The 19,620-nt window shown below is 40.5% G+C and overlaps 7 protein-coding genes across 7 annotated transcripts; 3 read left to right on the forward strand and 4 right to left on the reverse strand.

Annotated features, from left to right (window-relative positions):
• Positions 1 to 87: 87 nt before the first annotated feature.
• On the reverse strand, positions 88 to 1,659 carry GCK72_004425 (uncharacterized protein; the record flags this gene model as incomplete). Its single annotated transcript, XM_053724671.1, has 5 exons — positions 88 to 881; positions 1,151 to 1,282; positions 1,329 to 1,416; positions 1,464 to 1,501; positions 1,572 to 1,659. 5 exons carry the CDS (start codon positions 1,657 to 1,659, stop codon positions 88 to 90), a joined length of 1,140 nt encoding a protein of 379 aa, XP_053588865.1.
• A 927-nt stretch (positions 1,660 to 2,586) lies between these two features.
• Positions 2,587 to 3,998, forward strand: GCK72_004426 (uncharacterized protein; the record flags this gene model as incomplete). The annotated part of the gene is made up of 4 exons (XM_003097706.2): positions 2,587 to 2,781; positions 2,836 to 2,974; positions 3,017 to 3,151; positions 3,199 to 3,998. The coding sequence occupies 4 exons, from the start codon at positions 2,587 to 2,589 to the stop codon at positions 3,996 to 3,998; spliced, it is 1,269 nt and encodes a 422-aa protein (XP_003097754.2).
• A 601-nt stretch (positions 3,999 to 4,599) lies between these two features.
• GCK72_004427 (uncharacterized protein) lies at positions 4,600 to 6,419 on the forward strand (the record flags this gene model as incomplete). Its single annotated transcript, XM_053724672.1, has 4 exons — positions 4,600 to 4,791; positions 4,844 to 4,985; positions 5,441 to 5,572; positions 5,620 to 6,419. The coding sequence occupies 4 exons, from the start codon at positions 4,600 to 4,602 to the stop codon at positions 6,417 to 6,419; spliced, it is 1,266 nt and encodes a 421-aa protein (XP_053588866.1).
• Positions 6,420 to 7,364: 945 nt separating this feature from the next.
• Positions 7,365 to 8,123, reverse strand: GCK72_004428 (uncharacterized protein; the record flags this gene model as incomplete). Its single annotated transcript, XM_053724673.1, has 1 exon — positions 7,365 to 8,123. The coding sequence occupies one exon, from the start codon at positions 8,121 to 8,123 to the stop codon at positions 7,365 to 7,367; it is 759 nt and encodes a 252-aa protein (XP_053588867.1).
• An 81-nt stretch (positions 8,124 to 8,204) lies between these two features.
• Positions 8,205 to 9,311, reverse strand: GCK72_004429 (uncharacterized protein; the record flags this gene model as incomplete). The annotated part of the gene is made up of 3 exons (XM_053724674.1): positions 8,205 to 8,347; positions 8,707 to 8,848; positions 9,120 to 9,311. 3 exons carry the CDS (start codon positions 9,309 to 9,311, stop codon positions 8,205 to 8,207), a joined length of 477 nt encoding a protein of 158 aa, XP_053588868.1.
• A 3,554-nt stretch (positions 9,312 to 12,865) lies between these two features.
• Positions 12,866 to 13,272, forward strand: GCK72_004430 (uncharacterized protein; the record flags this gene model as incomplete). The annotated part of the gene is made up of 2 exons (XM_003097711.2): positions 12,866 to 12,925; positions 13,042 to 13,272. The coding sequence occupies 2 exons, from the start codon at positions 12,866 to 12,868 to the stop codon at positions 13,270 to 13,272; spliced, it is 291 nt and encodes a 96-aa protein (XP_003097759.2).
• A 388-nt stretch (positions 13,273 to 13,660) lies between these two features.
• Positions 13,661 to 19,355, reverse strand: GCK72_004431 (uncharacterized protein; the record flags this gene model as incomplete). Its single annotated transcript, XM_053724675.1, has 8 exons — positions 13,661 to 13,905; positions 15,359 to 15,827; positions 16,028 to 16,274; positions 16,332 to 16,465; positions 16,515 to 16,714; positions 17,246 to 17,810; positions 18,484 to 18,807; positions 19,221 to 19,355. The coding sequence occupies 8 exons, from the start codon at positions 19,353 to 19,355 to the stop codon at positions 13,661 to 13,663; spliced, it is 2,319 nt and encodes a 772-aa protein (XP_053588869.1).
• Positions 19,356 to 19,620: the final 265 nt, after the last annotated feature.

A 19,620-nucleotide genomic window follows, 5' to 3' on the forward strand; every position in this document is an offset into this window, starting at 1 on the left:
GAACACACCTTGTTGTCTTCGATTCGGTTTTAATCCTTTGAAGGATCGATAAACAGAGAAAAATTTATTGAACCTATTACAACATTATCATGAAATGGTTACAAACTTTGCAGTAAAGCCATAATCAGTATTCGAGATATCGGAAGTAAATATAACATTTACAACGTTGCTCAAAGACTCGTAATAATAAGGCTCTGTGTAGTTTCCAGTGAGTGTCACTGCCGCCGATGGACGTTCCTCTTGCTCACCATCAAAGATTGTGATATTATCGTATCTCGCCTCTATCGCTATGCTTTGAAAAGTGATTCGAATCCGTTGTCCAGCCAGTGTTGACAAAGAGTAGGAGCAGTTTTGGAAATTGGGATACATCTCTGGATAGTTTGGCGAAGAAAACGATCCGGACATCATCAGAGATCCACCGCATCCCGAGATAGTTTTGGAAGCTTCTGGGAAAGATTTTGTCCTTGATATTTCACTGCACGACATCCCTGCTGGACGTTTGCACATGAAGTAGTGATACTCCTCGCATGGAGTAATGTACCATGATCCTTTTGACCGACTTCCATTGTTTTGGAGATACATTTTCAGACAAGTTCCATATGTATAATGATTGTGATCCACGTTTGAAAAATCCCAATTGGTATCATCCATCCAAATGGACTGCTTACCAGCTTGTGTCACGGCCCCAAGTAAAATGGAATCAATGGAATCACGGTTTTGATAAATGTTTTGAATGAAGCGATTCTCATTGGCAGAGTGAATTGACACAAGATCTGCACAATCGGCTTGACACATCACTTGTGTCAAGTCTTTTCCGATCCCTTGTTTAATAACTTCTATTGGGAAATAGCAACTTCCATTGTAGTTTAGCGAGCAGTTATCTGAAAAAATTAGAGTTTCAGATGTTAACAGATCATTTTTTGAGCGGGGACAGTAGCTCTAGGATAAAAAATTGCACGAAGATTCCAAATTTGTAATCAGTTTTTCAAACGGAAGTAGGTGACAAAAGTTTTTCAAAAGCGGTTATCACAAAAACGTAGATAACTTTTCTCACAGACAAAAACTTATTACAGATTTGAAATTAGCGAGAATTTTCTATAAAATAGCATCTTGTCCCGATCAAAACTCCAGCTTCAATTCCCCTACTCACCTTTAAAAGTAGTTGGTATCTCACAAACGAACGATCTCAAATCCTGGCTGCAATCACCACTTAACCAGAAACTCTCACGGGATCCAGTGACTTTGTAGAACACACATTTGTAGATATCAACTGTAGGGAAACCTAGAAAAACTGAATTGAGAAATCGAAGCAATTTCACAAATCTCACAGTCCTTCCATTCACTTCCAAAACAGTATAACCCGATCCACACACGCTTTGTTTGGTATCCGACGAACGTTGCAAGCGCTGAATTTTCCTAAAACCAAGGGATTATAGATATAGAATTGAATTTTCAGAACTCACCTCCGGATTCCTGATAGTCACCAAATTCCCAGCAAACTCTGCACAAGTTTTTGAAGCATTTCAACGGGATGTCGGTGTTGTGAATAGTTTTAAACACTTATTCCCTACTACGTAGAGTAAAGTCATTGGTACAAGTGACATTTCGAGTAGATTGAATAAAGGGAAGTAGAGCTAACAGCAAGAAAATGAGTCGCATTTTTCTTGAAATGAAACTTTGACTGAGCTCGCTGAGGAGATAAGATAAAAAAAGGGGCGGGGTTAGAGAGGTCATTGCTCAGCCTTAGATGATTTTGGTAGAAAAAAGTTGAACTTTTTCCTGAAGGGATAGAGATAGGGATAGATGTGATAGGAAACAGGAGGAGGATTGATGAAAAAGATGAGGCGACTAGGTTAAAAAACACTGTAGTCGAAAAACATCAGATCCTTTTAAATGAGAAGCCAAGAAAATTGAAGGGAACCTGGGCCGCCATACCGTAACACCTGTAACCACGAAAAAGAATTTTGTGAATCATATCTAGCTTTTTTGAAATAAGCAATATAATTTGTTTCAGAGAATAATATATTTTATTGATATCGAATTATTTATTACCAGTTGACGCATTTCTGATATCTTTCCTGAAAACCGAGAAAACCACCCTTTGAACGAATATTGCTTATTAGGTCTCTGCTGCCTGTTATACGGTGAGTTAAAGTCTGTAAGCACCCTCCTAAACAAAAACCCGTGACCAACCGCTTGACAGCCTAAAACCAGCATTTTCAGATTATTTCCGCCTTCCGCATAGAGGATGTCAGCTTGAAAAATGTGTTCGTCTAATCATTTTTAGGGGATTTCTACAATAAAAAAATGTCAAAAAATCTTTTGTTCCGCAGTCCGCTTTTTGGTACTTTTTTCATTCCACCGTCAGCCTTCCGCCATTTCCCAAGTGCCTCTCTCATGTTTCTTCAATTCACCTATCTCTATCTCTTTCCAAGATAAAAAGGTTTAACAAGGGGACAACTGGACTCTTCTTTGATTTATGTACGTCCTCTCAAAAAACGTTTAATCATTTAACGCTGAGCAATGCCCCCGCCTCTTTTCTTCTTATCTCCTCAACGAGCCCAGGCGAACTTTCATTTCATAAAAATGTGGCGGCACATTTTCTTGCTGTTAGCTCTACTCCCCTATATTCAAGCTACACAAACAATTACCTGTACCAATGGGTTCACACTGGTTGGGAATAAGTGTCTGAAACTATTCACTACCCCGACATCCCGTAGAAATGCATCGAAGACTTGTGCAGAGTACACAGGAAATCTGGTAACGATTCAGAATCAGGAGGTGAGTTTTCATTTTTCATAAAGTTCATACCGATTACGGATTTGCATCTTTCAGGAAAATGACGCCCTTGCATCATTTGTTGGGGACGGCGTGAAGAGTGTCTGGCTGGGACTTTATTGTTTTGGAGGCACGACGGGCTGTCTTTGGGATGATGCGTCAGGATCAATCGAGGGTTTCACCAGTTTTGTCTACGGTGAGTTCAGCTCAGCCAAATAAGAATAAAATAGTCTTTCAGATTCAAATGATGCCTACAATATCTACAAATGTTCCACCTACAAAGTTACCGGTTCGTGGAGTAAGAAATGGTTCTGCGGGGATTGCAGTTATGATTTAAGACCGTTTGTATGTCAGATACCGACAACTTATGAAGGTATACATAATATTCTGACCAGCTTTTCCAAATTATTCTTTTTCCAGATGACTGTGCTTTAAACTTCAACGGAAACTGCTACCTTCCATCGGAAAACTTCTTTTCATCCCAAGTCATCGGAATTGATTCTGCTAGACAATGGTGTCTAAACAACTGTGCAGATCTGGTGTCGATTCACTCTGCTAACGAACTTCGTCTCATCCAAAATTACTACAAGTCGAAAGATCATGAGTCTATTCTGATTGGAGCTGTCACAAACTCTGGAAAATCTTTTCTCTGGACTGATGGCTCCACATGGGATTATTCAAGTGTTGTTGGCTCGGGACAATCTTCTGGAACATGTGTAAAACTTGCTCTAAAAACCAGTGGAAGTCGAGTAAAAGGTTCATTGTATGTCACTAAATGTGAAGAGAGTAACTACTATATGTGCAAACGGCCCGCCGGTATTTCATGTGTTGGAGAGCCAGCGCCTAGCGGTGGAGCACCTCCGGTAACCCCGAATTGCAATGAATTCCTTATGAACGCTGGCTCGTTCTCTTCACCAAACTACCCGGAAGCCTATTCTGATGGAGAGAGTTGCACCTACGGTCTGGGTACTCTCGGGTCACAACGGATTCGAGTCACGTTCTCCAATATCGTCGTGAAGGATCAGGAAGACTCCATTCGGATTTATGATGGGGATTCGGTGGAAAGCCCGCTGGCACTGATAATAACTGGAAGACATTCCGAGCCCGTTTATTATGAATCGTCTACAAATAGGGTTTTTGTGACGTACAATAGTGTAGATAATTATGATACTGATATTGCTAGAACTGGTTTCAAAGCCGATTTTGTCACTATTGTTTGAATCTTTAGAAATGAAGATAATGATTCTGTTGTACCTTCTATATTTTTAAATATTATGATTCTGGAATCGCTGTCAACTCGTAACAATCTTCTGTATCATGTAGAGTTACGGTTACTTTTCAGTTTTTAAGTGTTCTGATGGTGAACTGAAACAATTCTCACACATTCCATCTTGCGTACCGTATAGATTCGCTCCTCTTTCTTGTTGTTTTTCATCCAGGGTACTTCTGTAATTCCGGTTTGGACAGATTTGACCTGACCAAAGAGTTCTTGCAAAATGCAGTCGGCTCTTTCTCACTTTCGGAACACCGTAACATTTACTGTGCATTTTCCGCTGCCTTGTACACGACTTTCACGAGAGGAGACCCTTTCTGCTGGCGGAATCGAAAAACCGACACGGGCGCTTCTTATTAAATGTATCCACAGTGTCCGTATTCGGTATAATCACATGATTGCCCATGATAATAGATTAAGAATCATTAATATTATACAGCGAATAAGATAGTTGGGGGTCAGTAAGACGGAGGGTGGGAAGCGGTCTCTCGTAGGAGACACACACGCTTCTTCTTATCTGTAACCTACTATTAGAAAAATCGTCGAGAATGCGACCTATTTTCCTGCTGTTAGCAATACTTCCCTATATTCAATCTACTCGAAATATTACCTGTACTAATGACTTCACTCTAGTCGGGAGTAAATGTTTGAAACTATTCACTGCCCCGACATCCCGTCACAATGCATCGAGGAAGTGTGAAGAGTACGCAGGAAACTTGGTAACGATTCAGAATCTGGAGGTGAGTTTTTTTTCAAAAAGTTCATTCAAATGATCGAATTTCCATCTTTTAGGAAAATGAAGTCCTCGCATCATTTGTTGCGGACGGCGTGGGGAGTGTCTGGCTGGGACTTTATTGTTTTGAAGGCGGGACGAGAAACTGTCTTTGGGATGATGCGTCAGGATCAATCGACGGTTTTTCCAGTTTTGTCTACAGTGCGTATAACTCACTAGGGAAGGATCGCGAGTCAAGATGGAGTTTCGGGTCAAGACCTATATGGTTGGAAAGGAAATCGGCTGGAATAACTATTTTCAAATTTTGTTAAACGCCTCTAGGAATCGAGAAAATTGAGCTCAAAGTTCAGCTCTGATCTCGATTCTTAACCATATAAAACGGCCGAATAGAGGGTGAGGAAGACTTACTTTCTTCTCTGCCCAGATAATCCATGTTTTTTCAACGGTTGGTTGGTCGAGTGGGTAACACAGGTGGTTCGCGATGGAAGCATTGTGCGTTCGCGCGCGGTGTGAAATATTAGACTCATAGGAATTGTAGGAACTGGTTAAAAATCGGCTGGGATTTCCTTTCCAACCATATAGGTCTTGACCCTAAACTCCATCTTGACTCGGGATCCTTCCCTAGTTAGCCAAATGAGAATAATATAGTCTTGCAGATTCCAATGCCTACAATATCTATAAATGTGCCACCTACAAAGTTACTGGTTCGTGGAGAGGAAGATGGTTCTGCGGGGACTGCAGTTATGATTTAAGACCGTTTGTTTGTCAGATACCGACGACTTATGAAGGTATGCATGATATTCTGACCAGCTCTTCCAAATTCTTCTCTTTCCAGATGACTGTGCTCTAAACTACAACGGAAGCTGTTACCTTCCATCGGAAAATTTCACATCCCCCCAAACCATTGGAATCGATTCTGCTAGACAATGGTGTCTGACCAACTGTGCAGATCTGGTGTCGATCCACTCTGCCAACGAACTTCGTCTTATTCAAAACTACTACAAGTCGAAAGATCACGAGTCTATTCTGGTTGGAGCTATCACAAACTCTGGAAAATCTTTTCTCTGGACCGATGGCTCCGCATGGGATATGGGACATTTTGTTGGCTCGGAACAATCGTCTGGAACATGTGTAAAACTTGCTCTAAAAACCAGTGGAAGTCGAGTAAAAGGTTCATTGTATGTCACCAAATGTGAAGAGAGTAACTACTACATGTGCAAGCGTCCCGCTGGTATATCATGCGTTGAAGAGCCAGCGGCAATCGTTGAAACATTTCCGGAAACCTCGCACTGCAATAGATCCCTTATGAACTCTGGTTCGTTCTCATCACCAAACTACCCGGAAACCTATTCTGATGGAGAGAGTTGCACCTATAGTCTGGGTACTCTTGGGTCAGATCGGATTGGAGTCACGTTATACAATATCATCGTGAAGGATCAGGAAGATTGCATTCGAATTTATGATGGGGATTCGGTGGAAAGCCCGCTAACAATGACACTCACTGGAAGACATTTAGAGCCCGTTTATTATGAATCGTCAACCAATAGGGTTTTTGTTACGTTTAATATTGCAGATAATAACGATACTGAGGTTGTTAGAACAGGCTTCAAAGCCGATTTTGTCACTATTGTTTGAATTTTTATAGTCATAAATGAAGATATAAGTTTTCCTGTACCTTTAATGTTTCAAAATTCTCTGCACATTCAATGTTTTTTAAGAGGAGGACTTAACTCGGTTGTGGGGGGGACCGGCACTGACTCGTATCAAATGAGTATCTTTTGGAACACCCGTATCTCAGAAACTAAAAATGCTACGAAAAATCTGTTTACTACAAAAATGTGCGAAATGTTATACTGATCATTTGTGTGGCTGGTAGTTTTTTGATAGCGTTAGTAGTTTTTGAGATACGGCCGCTCTAATAACTTGTGCCATCTACTCGCTTGCAATAGCCCTCTCAACTGCTGTTTTATTTCAATATCCCTCTATCTATCCCTATATCTCCAGTATAAAAATGTTCGACAAAGTGACACCCCGCCTTTTTCTTGATTTATGACCTTTTGAGCAATTAAAGTTCCAAAAATTGTGGAACTTTTTCTGGCTCTTAGTTCTATGATCTAATGTTACATAAGCCGTTATAGAACCCTTCCGTTTTACAACCACTGTTTTCTAGACCTCCAATTCTCAGAAAATTTTTTTTATTATATTCCCTGAAATCAGCGGTTACGGAAAAGAGCAGTTCTGAAAAGACTTACTATCATAATGCTTCCAGTTTTCACCCGATCAGGGGCAGTTCTGGAACGGGAAAGACTTCCCTGCTATTATATTTGCATTTCCAGATTGTTTAGACACGCGGTAGGTCTTCATTGATGTCAGGGCGGCATTCATCACTGAACTATTCAGAAATGTATGTATTCTTGTTTCTTAATTTGCTACTACACGTTGACAACACTGGCTCGTCAACAGTTTCGGGTTGTGTTTCAAAAAAGTGAGACGGAAGATACTTATGATATATATTACAATCAAAATTATTTAACTGTTTCTTGTAATTTTTTATTATAATATCTCAACATTAATACCCAATTAAATCAATGACAAAAAGTTAGCGGTGAATCCTTGCATCACAACACTTCCATCCGTGGTGAACGTCACATACATCATGTTTCCAGTAGATTCATAGTATAGCGGTGAGTTCTGTGCTCCGGTAAGCTGTGCCATGAACTGACTATCCGCAGAGTCTCCGTCATAAATTCTCACTTTGTCATAGTTATTTTCAGTTACGAATGAGTTGAACGAGAGACGGATTCTATAGGCTCCAAGTGTAGCCAATGTGAAAGCGCAGTTCAAGTTGTTGGTATAGTTTCCAGGGTAGCCAGGGGAGGAGAAGGTACCAGGTGACATAAGAAAACTGGTACAGGTTGGAGTTGTGTCCGACGGGCTAGGACTCCCTGTTGAAAGTGTGGTAGTCGAGTAGTCAGACCCACAATCAGTGCCAACCTTCCGCTTGCACATGAACGGTCTGGCGGTATCACAACTGGTATGATACCAAGCGTCGTTTGTCTGGGTTCCATTGCTAGAGAGGGATACCATCATACAGTTTGAAGTTGCCTGCCAGGACTGCGAGTTGTCAATATTATTGTAATCCCATGCGGTTCCGTCAGTCCAACTGTTATACTTCCCGGATACTGTAATCGCGCCGATGTAGATGGATTCGGTCGACCGGGGAGCGTAGTAGTTCTTGATGTATCTCATTTCATTTCCGGAGTGGATGGATACAAGATTACCACAAAGTGATTCACATACACTTTGGGCTTGTGTGAAGGTATATCTCGGATAATTCATTTGGTAAGAGGGGAAGTAGCAGTAGCCGTTGTAGTTGTAGTCACAGTTGTCTGGAAGGTTCTTCTTAATTATTGATAATCGTTATGTCCTACCATAAAAAGTACTCGGCATCTCACATACAAATGGTCTCAAGTCATCGTCACAGTCTCCGCTAACCCATTGTCCCGCAAGGGTACCCGAGACTGAGTAGTAGACACAGTTGCCGACGTCGGTGTAGGGGAAGCCTGGAAATGATAAAATAGGTTTTGTATTTTCCCCGAAAAACTGATATGGCCTGGAAGCTGGATTCTGAATCCGTTTTCAAAATTGACCTAGGGCAAAAATGAAGGGAGTTATGAGGATTTTACGGTTTGTTGAGTAGAGCTCAACCGACAATAAAAGTGCATGCGCTTAAACTGCAATAGTGGGCGGGGCTTATTAATGACTAATTGGAAAGCTGAAGTTATGAGAATTCTAAACATGCTTTCAAATCTGTTCTACAACAAAAATGGCGGAAGTTACACGATTTCTACCAACATCCGAGTTGAGCTCCGGCCGCGCCCCCAAACTACAAAAGTGGGCGGAGCCTATCCCTTCAACTCACTTTTCGCAAAACTACTGTAATCTGCAGATGTTCCTGATTCATCATCCCAATAGCAATTAGTCGGATCACTTTGGAAACAAAACAGCCCGATCCAGGTGTGCTTTATGGAGGAACCGACGAATGTGGTGATGGCGCGGTTGTCCTTGAAAAAATTGGGTTGAATGGAAGATTTATTATTGAAATTTTATATGGTTGGGAAGTAGAAAACGTGAGGATTGTGAATCTCTTTTCAGATTTTCAACAGGGTTGAAATGAGCGGAGTTACGAGGTTAAAGGCTTTTCAAAAACATGAATAGACTAGAAGTGCTGTAACTCGGCTCATTTTTCTCCAAATTCAAAATTTAAAACAGACTCAAATTCTTCATATTTTCAGACTCTTTTTCATATAATTTTTTTAAAATCTGAACACTCACAATAGCATTCTTAATAGTCACCAAAGTTCCTGCATAACTCGAGCAAGTGGCCACTGCATCCTTATGTACCATTGGACTAGTGAATAGTCTCAAACATTTATTATTGATCAACGAGAAGCCATTTGTGCAGATAGGAGTTGCAGAAGCAATAATTGCCGGGAGAATTGCAAAAAGTAGAGCGATGTGCCTCATTTCAGCATGCAGCAGAAATGAGAGTAGAAAATGGAAACGTGTCTTATCTTAATAAGAGACCAAGGAATAAGGCACTTAAAAATGCAAAAAGATGCGCTTATCACACAAAAAAATTTCAGTTTGACAAACATCTTCCTTGCTGAAGTAACAGGAAACTGATAAGAAGTGTAGGGAATGGGAAGGAAATGACGAGAACTCATCAAATTGTAGCGAATGCTTTTTTCAGGACACGCTTTTTGCCGACCCTCGAGTAGCGACTACGCAAGACATTTTGATGGACTACTTTTCGATCGACATGAAGAGCTGGGTTCACAATCTGCTGCAAGAACTTGGATGGGCTTCACAGCAATAACATCAAACAAGTTCAAATTTTCAATAAACTTTCATTGCAAGTTGTTTTTTTAACCGATATGATTTTACACCATAACGGGCAAAAGCTCTGTAGATGTGTAACAGAGTTGCATGGAATTCCGACTACCGACTTCCGACTTCCGGGCATTTTTTCCATTCCGACTTCCGACTTCCGACTTCCGGATAACAAAACTCACTTCCGACTTCCGACTTCCGGATAACAAAAATCACTTCCGACTTCCGACTTCCGACTTCCGGATAAGGAATTTTACTTCCGACTTCCGTCATTCCATAACTGTGGAATTTTCGAAAAGTGCATTTCGCAGAAATACAAGGAAAAATGGTCTAAAAGGAGAGAAAATAGGCTTTTCTTCAGCCAAAAACTAGTTTTCCACTGATTTTCGCGAATTTCATGATTTTTCTTTTGGAGTTTTTGAAAGTTTGAGAAAAAATCTAATTCCGACTTCCGACTTCCAACTTCCGACTTCCGGGCGTTTTTCACTTTCGACTTCCTAGTTCCGACTTCCGGATAAGGAAATTCACTTCCGACTTCCGACTTCCGGATAAGGAAATTCACTTCCGACTTCCGACTTCCGACTTCCGGATAAGAAAATTTCACTTCCATGCAACTCTGATGTGTAATCTTTCGTTTTTTGCTGAATCTGAATACGTAAAAATAAAAAGTGACTAGAACTTTCGATCACTGAGATATAGAATATTGCAACTCTTGACCAAATCATGGAAATGTGCGGTGCTAGTAACAACTCTCACGTAGGGTTGGTTTTTCACCTGTATCTGGACAGGTGAAAAAATCGAGATAGGGTTTCTCAGGACAGCTTCACAACTTCATTTTTTTTGCCAAAAATGTACATACTGATAATAAGTAAAAACTTAACAATTATTGACTATTATTTCTTATACGGAGAACGTGTGCAGGATTCGATGCTTCATGCGGTGTTTTCCATGATACTTTTTATTTTGTATTTACGAAAAATTTACAAAAAACAGGTAAGAGCTATAATTTTCACTAACAAAGCAAGTTTCTAGAGTCATCAACTCTCTAATTTCCTTCCATTCCACATCATCATGTACCTATCAATTATATCTCTTATTGCATCACAAATATATTATTATTCAACAATTCATCTTATTATTTTCTCTCCATTCATTATTTTCACATCGTTCCACAGTTACATCATTATGATTGTTATTACATTTCAACTTACTAGTGTAATACTTAATCTAAAGATTCGAGCGGAAAAAACCATCTTTATGATATTAATTGTTTTCTTTATAGTGCTGAGAAGGCAGTTCTCCAATTGTGAGTACCTGGATGAGACGGAGAAACTTGCTGAACATTATTTTTAGATCGACTTGTTGTAGAGATATTGAATCTAAAGTTGGAGCGACCATTTCTAGAGTCGATGCTTCCGTTTCTTGATATCATTCTTATTGTGATAACAGTGATGTGTTATAACAAAACACAAATGAATCAGAAGACTGTTTCTACGCTGATCAACGCGATTTTGACAGTTTTTTCTGTTATGGTTAGTAGGGAAGCTAAAGTGTGACTGTAAATATAATATTCAAATAAAGTTTTTTGTTAACCCTCACTATTGAAAATTCAAATGATTAACGTTCTCATCCAGAGATGTCAGACGTTAATAATTATATGTTTGATTGACAATTTTGTAGTTAAAATAGTTTTTTTAACCTAATATGGGTAATTCGCCGATTTGAGGTGTGCTCAAAGTTTTGAGGTGTGGGTCTCGTTGCGACTTCCGTACTTTCAAAACTTTTTATAGGTAAAGTACGGAAGAGAGCCGCCGTAAATCGAAATACCGAAACGAGACCCACACCTCGTCCCCCGGGCCGAACTATGAGCGAGCGGTAAGCCACCGGGGAATAGGTAATATATGGGAGATATAATTGGTAAAACAAGGAGCTGTTCAGAGTTTCAGTTCTGAAAATTCTTCAACCATATTACACCTGTTTTATAAGTTATTCCAAACTTAATTAGTTTCATGTTTAATTTTTTTAGCCACCGTAGTATTCTCAATATTTCCACCTGCATGATGTGTTGCCTAGTATAAATATGAACGCTTTGCAGCTCCACTTATAATATTCAAACCAAAAAATGAAGTTGTACATTTTGACTGTGCACTTTAGGCATTCAGCAGAATATCGATTGCCTGAGAATAATCCCTTTTACATTTACGGGAAGAGAGTGCAGGACTCTAGTCCTCACGCGTTGTTTTCCTTTATGCTATTCGGTCTGTATTTATGGAAGATTTATAAGAAAGAGGTATTTCAAACGATGATCATATTTTTTATTGTAGATTCTCATGGTGGAAGAGTTTTTCCAGCGGTTGTGTAGTCCTCTCGGACAAAATTTTTTGCGTAATCACCCGGTTTCTCACTTTTTACAATTAGTTTTTCTTCTGTTTTTTTTTGAAATCTGCAATAAAAATATACTTCAGTCATACTTTGCAAAAGTTTTTTTTCCAGAAACATCAGTTCACTCATTTCCTTCTCTTCCACATCATCATGTATTTCTCAATTCTATCTTTAATTTCAACTCAAATAATGTGCTATTTCAAATCGGAAACAGTTGTATTGTGTTTGGCCCCGTTCGCTATTTTCGCGCCAACCCAAAGTTATATGATTATGATGGTTATTGCATTCCAACTCACAGTTATACTATTCAAGATGAAGATTCAAGCGAAGAAAATCTATTTTATGATAATTGTATTCTTTGGGGCTCTAAGAGCATTCGCAGTCGATTGTAAGTTTAGTGAAGTTGCATCTGGTGCGCTGCGGTCGCGTCGCGTGTGTCTGTGATATTTTTAGAAAACCTGATTGTTGTTTGTGCATCTATTACCTAATAGTTCAGCACTGTTCCAACAACTGCGCTCCACCGAAATGCCCTTGAAAAATGTCTCTTTTTTCTCTGAGTCTCTCAGTTTCGAACGTCATTTTCTTCGATTTTGGTTGAGCGCGGTTGTAAGAACTGTGGTTGTGCTATTAAAATTTCCTATTAATAGCAGTTATCAGTAGAGCACACTGACCCCTTTTTTCCAGACCACCTAGTTGTAGAAATATTCGATCGGAAGTTACAGCGACTGTCTCTGGAGTCAATTTGTCCTTTTGTCAATGTTACTTTGATGATTTTATTGATAGTTGTTCGCTGGAAACAAATCAAAATGGATCAAAACTCCACTGCTACACTGATCAACGCGATGTTCTTGACCTCATCGATAATGGTTAGTTCGGCTCCGCCCACTTTTAGTCTCGTAAATTCCGTTCATTCCGGTTCGATTCAAAATTTGAAACCTGATTCAGAATCCCCCACTTTTTTTGTATGAACCGATATTTCCAGATTATTCAACTCTTCCTCATGGCTCAGCAATACGCTGATTATCCGACAAGAGGAGGATCCAACTATGACAATTATTCGTTTTACAGTTTCTACACCTCATTTTTATGGATTGCATCAGTTTACATAAGTAATTCGGATTTTGTTCAGAATTGGATTCAGACAAACAAAAAAGTGGAGAATTCCAATGAGAAACCAATGTTTAGTATTTATGTTTTGGACAGTAAAATTTAAATGTAGTTTTATTCGAATAAATTAAGATTGATTGGAAAAAGTAGAAAGGGTTAGAAAGCTAAAGTCTTTAGCATTCTAAATCCGTTTTCAAATTTGATCTACAACAAAAATGAAGCGAGATAAGGTGTTATTAGTCCGACTCAGCCTACATTTGTGACACCTAAACAAACTGCGCAACAAAACTGCAAAAGTGGGCGGAGCCTGTTATCTATATTGTTAAAAAGCTGATTGTGAGCTCATGAGGATTCTGAAATTGTTTTCAAATTTGATCTACTACTAAAACTAGTCGAATGGTTCCACAAACTTTATTCACAATTACACATTGAACCATTACACACATTTCTACTCAAAAAATATTTAATTACTTCTCAATTATGATTATAATCAGTTACTCATCATCGTCACCACTTCCACGCTTCTCCGATTTCTCCGAATCACTGTCAAACTCTTTCTTCGTCAACTTGCCAATCCAATCCAACTTTTTCGTCAATTTCACTTTGTTGTCACTGGCGCACGTCTTCAGGAACGTCAGAATGTATTCGTAGTCGGGTGTGGTTTCGTATTGCATTTTGTCAATGTAGACGATCAGATCTTTGAAACTTCGGAGCGTCGAGTTCACTTTCAGAGTGTCGACTGCAAAATTCTTGGTGAAGTTCTAGATGGTGTGGGAAAGTCGGGAACTGCCCGATTTTTAATTTTTTTATTGCATTTTGTAGATCAAATCTAGGTCTACATTTTTCTAATTGACCACTTTTCTGTGTCATCGCTTGCTAGCGAGTTATGCAGCGTCAAAATAAAAAGAGTTAAGCCTGACGTGCAGCGGACTTTGACGCAGCGTAACTCGCTGAGGTGAACTCTTACAAAAATTTGATCTACTAAAAAGTGTAAGTAAAGACTTGTGCTTCTTAAATAATATAAATTTAATTAAAAAATTGCAGCAACTGGCGCGCCTGAGAAGCCTAAAATTTTCGTTCCAAATTGTTTTTTTCAATTTTTGGAACAAATTGTCCAACATTCAAAACGATGCCTCGGGCCCAAACATTATACGATTAGAATTTATTTTAGTGGAATATATAGATCAAACCTAGTTCTACATTTTTGTAGTTGACAACTTTTTTGTGTCATCGCTTGCTATCGAGTTACGCATCGTCAGAGTGAGGGTAGTCAACTTTTCTAAAAAAAAAAATCGCAGCGTTTTTTCGTGCCGCTATAACTCGCTAGGGTGAACTCTTACAAAAAAGTGATAAACTACAAAAATGTAGCTCTAAACTTGCTCTATACAACCTATACAAAATATTCATTGAAAAAATGGAATATTAGTATAATCTGGTGCACCTAGTACTCCTAAAACTCTCACCTCAATTGTTTTCAAAATTTGAAAAAAAAATCAAAAAGGCGCCCTGAAGCCTAGAATAGTCAGATTTCAAAAATTCTTATAGGAATATGTAGACGAAACCTAGCTCTACGTTTTTGTAGTGAACAATTTTTTTGTAAAAGCTCTTCGTAGTGAGTAACGCTGCGTTAAAATACATTGAGTCAAACCTTTTCTAGCGGCAAACTTTGACGGTGCGTAACTCGCTAGGGTAAACTTGTACAAAAAATCGATAAACTACAAAAATGTAGCTCTAAACTCGTTCTATACAACCCATACAAAATATTTTTTTTTTAAGTTGAATATTAGTATAATCTGGTGCACCTAGTATTCCTAAAACTCTCAACTCATTTTTTTTTCAAAATTTGAAAAAAAAATCAAAAAGGCGCCCTGAAGCCTAGAATAGTCAGATTTCAAAAATTCTTATTGAAATATGTAGACAAAACCTAGCTCTACATTTTTGTAGTGAACAACTTTTTTTGTAAAAACTCTCCGCTGTGAGTTACGCGGCGTTAAAATACATTGAGTCAAACCTTTTCTAGCGGCAAACTTTGACGCTGCGTAACTGGCTAGGGTAAACTCGTACAAAAAAGTGATCCACTACAAAAATGTAGCTCTAGACTTGCTCTACACAACCAATACAAAAAATTTCAAAATCAGCAAATCTAGCGCGCCTGGGACGCGTCTGAAGTCCCTCCCCCTCCAGGGACTCACAACTCGTGAAGAACCCATTCTTCGACTTCAAAATCTCCTTCGGTTCGCACATCTTCCGCCACGGCATTCCGGCGGCCTCATCAATCAAATCAGCCACCAGATATATCCACGTCTCCAAATCATCCTTCCTTCCCTGCTCCAACTGCATCATACAAGCACGGCACGCGTATCGAAGTGTTCCCAGGAATTTGACCTTCTTACGTTTGACTTTATGGTCTCCGTTGTCGTTGACATAAAGTTTAGCAATTCCAAAATCCAGCATGTATACGGTAGACTCGAGTTCTCCGAGCCCGACAGCGTAGTTGGCTGGTTTGATGTCTCGATGCAAATAGCCAATGGAATGCAAGTCTCGGACAGCGGTGACCGTCTGGATGGCCACGTTGAATGACGTGGCTTTGGTGAAAGCACACAGAAGATATTTTCGACGGATGTCTTCCAGAGAAGGACCAACGAGACCCATAACGACGAACTGAAAAGTAACACATTTCAAGAGATGCTAGGGGAGCGCGGCGAGTCTGCTCTAGCGGCGTCACTTTCTTATACGCCTAGCGTCCCTCTTTCCGCCGACTGCTTCCGTGGCGCAATAGGCAGCGCGTTCGGCTGTTAACCGAAAGGTTGGTGGTTCGAGCCCACCCGGGAGCGAAAACTTTTTTTGCTTTCTTCGCTTACCTTGCACTTCAACTCCTCACATTTCCCACGATCGACAAACTCAATGAAATTCTTGAACTGTCCCTCCTTCTTCTTCTCCGCCGTCTTCATCATTACAGTAACCTCGATTTTAAGACGGAGATATCGCTTCTCTCCCTCCTCACTTTCAGTCTTGAGTGCGTAGCATTTCGTCTCCGGTTGATTGTCACGATGCACTTTGTAGACATCGCCAAACCCTCCGGAGCCGAGAAGATTTATCACTTTCCATCTGGAAAATAGAATGGGGGTTTCTAGGCCACGTGTCGGATCCTAGGCCAGTGCTTACCCAGCAGATGCACCAACTCCTAGAATCATGTCACCGGGGGAGAGCTTCTTGCGATTCGGTTTCTTTGCCTTATGAGCAACGGCGCGAACGACGCCGTCACGTTCTCCGGTCACTTTACAGTCGAAACTACGGTCCTGCAACGAAAAGTTTGGTAGATCAACACAACAATTTTTTGACACCTACCGTATCCCCGGCAATCTCCTCGAGACCCGTCTTGCCCGCCCAATCACACGCTTTTCGGTTCAAATTCTGTGAGGTCTGGATTTGATCAAGACAATTCTTGAAGACGTCGTAATCCGGTGCGCTGGTGAAATCCATGCCGCCAACGAGGGTGAGGAGTTGGGTGAGTGCGCGTGGTGCGCGAGCGAATTGCTCTTTTCCGTCTGAAAATTGGCGGGGATTAGTTTTTGAGGTAAAGGAATAAGATATTTGGATTCAGCAGAAGGAGGCGGTTTGAATGAGTATAATCATGAGTAGGTTTGAAGCAAGTTGGGTCTCGCCACGATTTGGAGCAAAGCGGGTTACTGTAGATTTCGTGGCGAGACCCAACTTGCACGGAACCTAGGCATGACTATACTTTTCTGAAAGCTCTCGGCAAGCTAAGTTTGGATCTGACAACAAAACTAGCTATTTCAAAAAATAATTCTTCAGAATATGATTTTTCTCTTGAAACATTTCAAACTTTGATTTTTACTTTAATTCGTTTTCATATTCAGATTGAGTGACACAAGACGGTTCGAATGAGTATAATCATGAGTAGGTTTGAAGCAAGTTGGGTCTCGGCAAGAAAACTACAGTAACCCGATTTTCGTGGCGAGACCCAACCTTCTCCAAACCCCATCATGATTATACTTTTCTGAAAGCTCTCGTCATGCTAAATCCAACTATCGCATTTTCAAACCACTCCAACTCACCTCCAATCATAAACGCCTCCTTCTGTGCCATCACCACACCCTGGTTATTCTCCTTCTTCCAACTCAACGAAGAGTTGTCCATAATGTAGAAAAGTGTGAACAACCAACTCTCCAAATCGTCTTTCCGTCCCTGATCTTTCATCGATTGACAAGCACGCGAGGAGAATCTTCCAGTCCCAAACATTTTCACATTCGGACGTGCCGTCACATGTTTCTTATTCTCCTCGAATTTTCGAACCGCCCGAAAATCCTGTAGGTATACTGTAGCCTCGTCGGCGCCGAGACCCACATTGAACGCCGCTGGACGAATGTTTCGATGGACGTAGCCGAATGAGTGTAGATCACGAATTGCTTTGAGCATTTGGTGGCCAACGGCGACGGCACAATCCATCGAGAGTGATGCTCCCTGAAGGGTCTTCTTCATAATCTCGTGGAGGGTGGCACCGAATGGAGAGACGATGAGAAATTCGAGTTTGTCTTTCGGGATACTACCGTATTCTGCCATCGACACGAAACACTTGTCGCCGGGAACTTTTTCCAGTTTTCGGAGAAGTGCCGCTTCGATCTGTAATCAGGGAAATGAGGAAATGAGAGGTATGTGGGTAAATCACACAAAGCAGTCGTAAATCTACACAGAAGCTCGTAAATCTACACTAAAATACAGTAGCCCATCGTTCTCGTAAAACAACGACGGGCTCGCCGTAAATCTACACAATACAGCGTAAACCTAAGCTTAGCTACCTTAAGAACCACACAAGGTCCAGTAAATCTATTAAGGCTCCGTAAATCTACACAGGATATCATGAGGATACAGTAATCTGCGTAAGTCAACAAAAGATCTTTGTAAATTTATATTTAGAGCGTAAATCTACACTAAAATACAGTAGCTCATCGTTCTCGTAAAACGACAAAAGCTCGCCGTAAGACACGCAAACTTTCCGTAAATCTACACAAGGCTCCGTAAATTGACGCTCTTCCTCCGTAAATCCTAACAAAGCCTCGTAAATCGAAATTCCGTCATCGTAAATCTACACTTGCTTGCCTACAGTATGCTCTACCCCCATTTACAGTAGCCCGTAGTTCTCGTAAAATGACAACGCCGTAAAACTAGTAAACTTTCCGTAAATCTACATAAAGCTGCGTAAATCGAAATTCCGCGATTCTAAATCTACACAGAATATCATGAGCCTACAGTAATCTGCGTATACCGACACCTAGCTTCTCTACAGTATGCTCACCTTCAAAATCTGTAATTCCTGTCTGGCGACCTTCATCCGAAACTCGTCGTTCTGTTCGACCTCCCGTACAGCGTACACATCCAAATCCAAATGTTTCGTCGATTTTCTGATCTGATTCGACACTTTATACTGATTGACACCGTCGATCATCTCTCCATTCGCGAAACATTTCATCGCCACCACCTTCACTTTTCGACGATTCGATTTCTCCTTGTGATTGTGGTTGTTGCGAGTTTTCCCGCTCAGTGCTGTTGACGCTTTCTTATCGGTGTTTGAGTTGATTTTGGTTCGAGACTTTTTGGAGTTCAGCTCACCGCCGGTTGACTGAAAATATAGGGGTAAGTACATAACTCGTAAATCTACACTTTTAGTTTACAGTAATCTTGAGCTCGCGTAAATCGACACGTGAGTATTCGTAAATCTAGTTCCTAACGCATCGTGAATCCACCCTATCTCACGGATCCCGTAAACTCAATCAGCTGGTTCTCAGTAAATCTACCCAAGCGCTTTTGGATCCCCGTAAATCCACCCCAGTTTTCTCTATGTGATTCACCGCCGGTTGACTAGTACATAGCTCGTAAATCTACACAAGACTTTGTAAATCTACACTTACCTCTCCTGTAAATCCACCCCATCTCAAGGAGCCCGTAAACCCACTCTCCGTAAATCTACCCCAGCTCGTCCCGTAAATCTACCCCAATTCTCTCAATGTGATACTGTAGCCAAGCATCACTTACCGTCGGTCTCTTTCCTCTGAACGAGGAGAACAAGCCAGGCGTCTTGCCCGTCGGTGTCTTACTATTCTTCTTATTATTCATTGTCACATCAGTCGAGGGTCTTGATTGCTTTCCTGTCTCTCGAGTTATACCCATTTTGAAGTGCAATTCTGCCCAAAATAACACTCTCTCTTTACTTCCAGATGGGAATGTGGCAAAAATGTAAAATGCATTTTTTTGGTGACGGAAGCGGATGGGCGAGAATTCTTTTTTTGTTGAAATACACGTTGTTTATTCGGTTACTGGAACGGGTCACGTCTTCAGATTATTTTCGGAGCCCCTGCAGTAGGCTCCGTTTTCCAAAATTTAAAATAAGGTGGGGCGAACAAAATCACAAAAGCCCTAATTGCCGCATCGCCAT

Source organism: Caenorhabditis remanei, chromosome II (assembly GCF_010183535.1).
Source record: "Caenorhabditis remanei strain PX506 chromosome II, whole genome shotgun sequence".
NCBI classification, from domain to species: domain Eukaryota; kingdom Metazoa; phylum Nematoda; class Chromadorea; order Rhabditida; family Rhabditidae; genus Caenorhabditis; species Caenorhabditis remanei.